The sequence below is a fragment of the Ixodes scapularis genome, unplaced genomic scaffold (genome assembly GCF_016920785.2).
Source record: "Ixodes scapularis isolate PalLabHiFi unplaced genomic scaffold, ASM1692078v2 PGA_scaffold2__306_contigs__length_199485367, whole genome shotgun sequence".
Taxonomy (NCBI): domain Eukaryota; kingdom Metazoa; phylum Arthropoda; class Arachnida; order Ixodida; family Ixodidae; genus Ixodes; species Ixodes scapularis.
In genome coordinates, this window is record NW_024609857.1 from 122,511,907 (window position 1) to 122,516,620 (window position 4,714).

At 44.2% G+C, this 4,714-nt stretch overlaps 1 protein-coding gene across 1 annotated transcript; it reads left to right on the forward strand.

Moving 5' to 3' along the window:
* Window positions 1–2,349: 2,349 nt before the first annotated feature.
* On the forward strand, window positions 2,350–4,406 carry LOC120847633 (piggyBac transposable element-derived protein 3). The gene is made up of 2 exons (XM_042291527.1): window positions 2,350–2,377; window positions 2,623–4,406. Exons 1-2 carry the CDS (start codon window positions 2,350–2,352, stop codon window positions 4,404–4,406), a joined length of 1,812 nt encoding a protein of 603 aa, XP_042147461.1.
* The last annotated feature ends 308 nt before the right edge of the window (window positions 4,407–4,714 follow it).

The window sequence follows — 4,714 nt, forward strand, 5'->3', positions numbered from 1 at the left end:
CCTCGCTGACGTCAGTTACGTATCCTGCGTGAAACCCTTCTGAGAAGTTCTTAATCAAGCCAGAGGTATGATTCAGCATCTTCTGAAAATAAGGGCTATTCCTGGAATTTTTGTTGTAGATGTTTTTCCTTCCCATTTTTTCATCAGAATGAGCCGTGCGAAAGTCGAAGGACACCAACGATGATAGAGCCGGTCTCTTCCCTCTTTTATGGTGCCGCTTCCGTCTTTTTAATGAGTGCTTCTCGGTTAATAGGAAGCGGTGGGTTATTAGACCATGTCTATTATTCCACATATAATAAGCCGTTCCAAATCTCGAGGCACTATCTTGTATCAATATATATATATACATATTTTTATTATTCTATGTTTATCCGTAAGAAGCGGAGGTCAGCCTAATGGTCCAAGCAAGTCATCATTCCTTCAGTAGTTTCTTTTAAAAGCGGTAAAGAGGAAGGTTGAAGGTCACTACTTATGGGGCGAGGTTTCAAAAGAACCGCCGCGGAAGCACAGAGCAGACATCTTCGTTTATCTGGTTGTGATTTTACGAAACCTCACCAGGGTTGTTTGAATAATGTTTAGGTTAATTGTATCCACCCGATTTTAGCTAGTTAATTTGAATTTCATGCACCGTTATTAACTTATGTGCCTAAGAACCTGCACGCTTGCAGCTGTAGGTGTTTATACACAGTCAGCGAGATTTCACTTTTAATAGACTTGAAAATTCTTTTAATACATGAATTAAGTCTTCAGTTTAATTGGGTACGTTCACTATAAGTATTATAAAGCCTTTAAGTACAATGCCAGCAACTCAAGCTCCCGAAAGTAGGCTGTGCAAAAATTTCGAATTGTGCGCGTAACAGCGTTCATCTATAGCATCGTCTACAAATCAGCAATATGCAGTTCTCGATAGACATATCACACCTGTTTTAGTGTTTCTGAGGATAACAATAGAATTTTACTCATTCGCATTCTGGTGATACCGGAGAAAGTTGAATACGCTGGAAACAAACGTTTTTTTCGCGATACACCTGAAGTTTCATATTACGTGCATGAGAACTTGCGATGTGTTCCGGAGTTCATAGTCTGGGCAGTGGAATACAATTAGCATTTATTCACACCCAGAATAACTTTCGTAAAAAAGCCAGGCAAAAGTTTTTTTTTTTTTTCGCCAACGTTTGCCACACGAGCGTCGTCGGGAAGTCGCATAGAGATGCCGATACCGAACCTTCAGCTCTCAAATAAAATATCTCAAAAGTTCTAGTAATACTCTTAATAATTTATAGAATTAAAAAAAATATTCGGACTTCTTTCCCTCAACTTTTTGTATCGCATGCGTGTCATCCCAAACATATCGTGCTATAAAAATAGCCGTTAGGGTTGAGAGTCTGCCTACCAAACACCCCAAAAGACTCGCGCTTTTAAAATAACTATTAAGAAGAAACTGAAGCGGTTCTGTCTTAAAAAAGCACAAAAGGAAAACACTTAATTCGTCTTGAGTTAGCCTCCAGGATCACGAATATCGAGATTATTCTTCAATTTGGTGTACAGAGTTTGCAGAAGATCATTTGCAAAGTACCGCCGAATCCCGATCATTTCCGGAGCCTGAGGTCCTACCCAGGCTCCGGAAATGGTTTATCCAGATTCAAGGGATAAAACTACTCTAGAAATCACACCTAACTCGTTTTTCTTTTCTTTTTTTTCAAGATTTTCTTTTATATATATATATCTTTTTTTTTTAGGATTCATAATTAACTACAATTTTGCGTGTTTTATCGAAAAGTAGACACGCGGAGGCCGTTTTATCGACCAACACATAAAGCGCCTCTATCCTGGGAAAATAAATTGGGTTGTGTGTGTGGTATGTTTATACAGCCTAGAACTTGGTCTGCCTCACAGGGGCGACGAGTCTCCCAGCTGTAGATGAGCAATTTAGCCAGTGCAGTACAACTGCTAGCCTGGGGTCTTTAACGTGCACCACGCAGTAGTGATACACGACCGCACGCCGGTACGATGCTCATCCAGATCGAAACGGGCAGGGGTGGGTATCCTGGGAAAAGTGGCGCCATACATTGTTGTGGAAATGCTCGAGACACATGCCGCGCAGCACTTCTGGGAAGAACATGGCGTCTGAAATCTAGCCGAGTGCTGCGCTGTGCCGCCATGATCTCCCTTTCAGACGCCATGTACACAATTGTGCACATTCCAAAACCGCGGCGTCTAGAACGAGCGTTTCCGAAACTCTGCATTTTTGATGAATTTAGACAATTTGTCTACTATTCATCTGACAACCTAAGTGTTTACAGCGCCATCTAGTAAGTGGCGAAGCAAATATACATGTGAACAGACAACATGGCAGCGCGCGGGACGGCACCGCCAGGTAAGGCAATTCTAACAATTTTCGCTGACTTTCCTTCTTGTCCCGAGGATATAATAAAATATGAAAGCTATTTGTAATGCTTTATCCTGTGTATGGTCAAAATAATTTCGCCTAAGCACAAACAGCACCTTGCCAACAGCACAATTAGTGCATGGTTACAATTGTGTACAAAGCGTCACAATGGAAGCAAAAAATGACCGTGTGCCAAACGCGCTGCCTAATGTTCCGCATTATGACTTTTTCAGGCTTTCTGGAAGTGCCTTGCATATCTTTTTATAAAGCAAAGCCCCATGCTGCGACAAAAGAGTCGGCCGACCGATTACTAGAAAAGATTGCTTCCGGGAACACATCCGACGTCGGTGAAAGCGATGACGAAGATGACGTTGCTCAAGGAATAATCGATGAGAGCATAACCTCTGGACGCGAAAACGAAGAAAATGCTCACCAGACTCCTCTATTGAAAGACAGAGGTCCAGAGGAAAATGTTGTGAAGAACTTTCAGTGGAGAAAGAGAAGATTCGACCCACCACCAAATATCGACTTCAGCGGCCACGGCGACTGCCTACCTGAGCCGGACGAAACGTGTACGCCGCACACGTATTTTTCAAGGTACGTGCCAGAATCCATTTTCAAGTGCATGGCGGAACAGACGAATCTTTACAGCGTCCAAGAAACCCACAATAATGTGAACACGACAGCTGACGAAATAAGGAAGCTTTTCGGTATCCATATTCTGATGGGTGTCATTGCTCTGCCTCGCGTCAGGCTCTACTGGGACCCCATCATGAAAGTTCCCCTGATCAGCGAGACCATCTCTGAGAAAAGATTCTTCAAGCTTCGCAACACTCTGCATATTGCAGCTGAAGCTCCTGGTGAACAAAACGACGATCGCCTGTGGAAAGTGCGCCCTTTCTTGGATCAGATAAGGCAGCGGTGCTTGGAGCTTGCCATTGAACAAGAATCGTCAATTGATGAACAGATGATTCCCTTCAAAGGCCAACTTTCCATCAAACAGTATGTCAAAGGCAAGCCGACCCCTTGGGGGATCAAAGTATTCGCTCTCTGCGGTAGGAGCGGCCTGCTTTACGACTTTGCGGTTTATCAGGGGGAAAACACAATTCCCGCTGAGCTGAAGAAAGACTACGGCCTTTATTCTGGTGTTGTAGTACAGCTGTCTAAAAGAATCCCAACTGGCTGTAATTATCAACTCTACTTTGATAATTATTTTACGTCAGTGCCGCTCCTCCGCAAACTGCGAAACGAAAAGATTCTCGCCGCAGGGACTGTGCGGAGTAACAGGCTGGGCAAGTGTCCTCTTGAACCAGCTAAAGTAATGAAAAAGAAAACGCAAGGATACTCCACTGAGTATGTCACAAGTGACGATATTGTTGTGGTTTCGTGGAAGGACAACAGCAGCGTATGTGTGGCTTCCAGCTTCGTTGGAATCGGAAACCAACAGCAGGTAAAAAAATGGGACAAGGCCAAGCGTGAACACGTCTTTGTAGAGCAGCCGGAAGTAATTACCAAGTACAACCGGAATATGGGAGGCGTCGACAAGATGGACTTCCTGCTTAGCCTGTACCGGATCAAAATCAAATCAAGGATGTGGACGCTAAGAGCACTCTTTCATTTTGTAGACATTGCTGTATGCAATGCTTGGCTAGAGTACATACAGGATCACCCGGACATGCGGAGGTCAAGGCTACTGGACCTTATGCATTTCCGCCTGCAGATTGCGGAGGCCCTCATCACGTCTGTGCCAAGCAAGAGAAAGCGTGGGAGGCCATCACATGAAATTGAAGATGCTCATATGAATCCTCCGCACAAGAAGGCAGCGCGCATCCAGCGGCCATGCTCGGATAGCCGTTACGATGGCATGGATCACTGGCCAGAAGCTCGAGATCAAGCAGTCCCATCAAGGTGCAAGTATGAAGGATGCAGAGGAAGATCCCGAATATTCTGTAAAAAGTGCCGCGTCCCGCTTTGCCTGACGAAGGACCGCAACTGCTTTTACAGATTTCATGTTTGAAAGCCCCCTTGTTTCATGACCTTTGAGACGCTTTGTACACAATTGCGTACATGTCTGTAAAAGATAAACTATAACGATTTTATTGTAAGTTGCACGTGATTTCGTCTCATTTGGTTGTAAATTGATATTTCAGACACAAAAAAAAATTTCTTTCCGAAAATAACGATTGGCGTCTGAAAGGGTTACGGGGGAGATCATGGCGGCCTCTTGCATCGACGCATCTAGCGCTCCTTTTAAAGCATGAAGGGGCTTTACCAACACAGTGTTCCCAAACAAGTCCGCGTCACCGGATGTGGGCAATGCGCTCG

Bases quoted from the DNA above. Each gene is read 5' to 3' on its own strand.
- LOC120847633 (XM_042291527.1), top strand. From the start codon at position 2,350: ATGGCAGCGCGCGGGACGGCACCGCCAG. The intron at 2,378-2,622 runs GTAAGGCAATTC...TGACTTTTTCAG, and splicing joins GCGCGGGACGGCACCGCCAG to GCTTTCTGGAAGTGCCTTGC.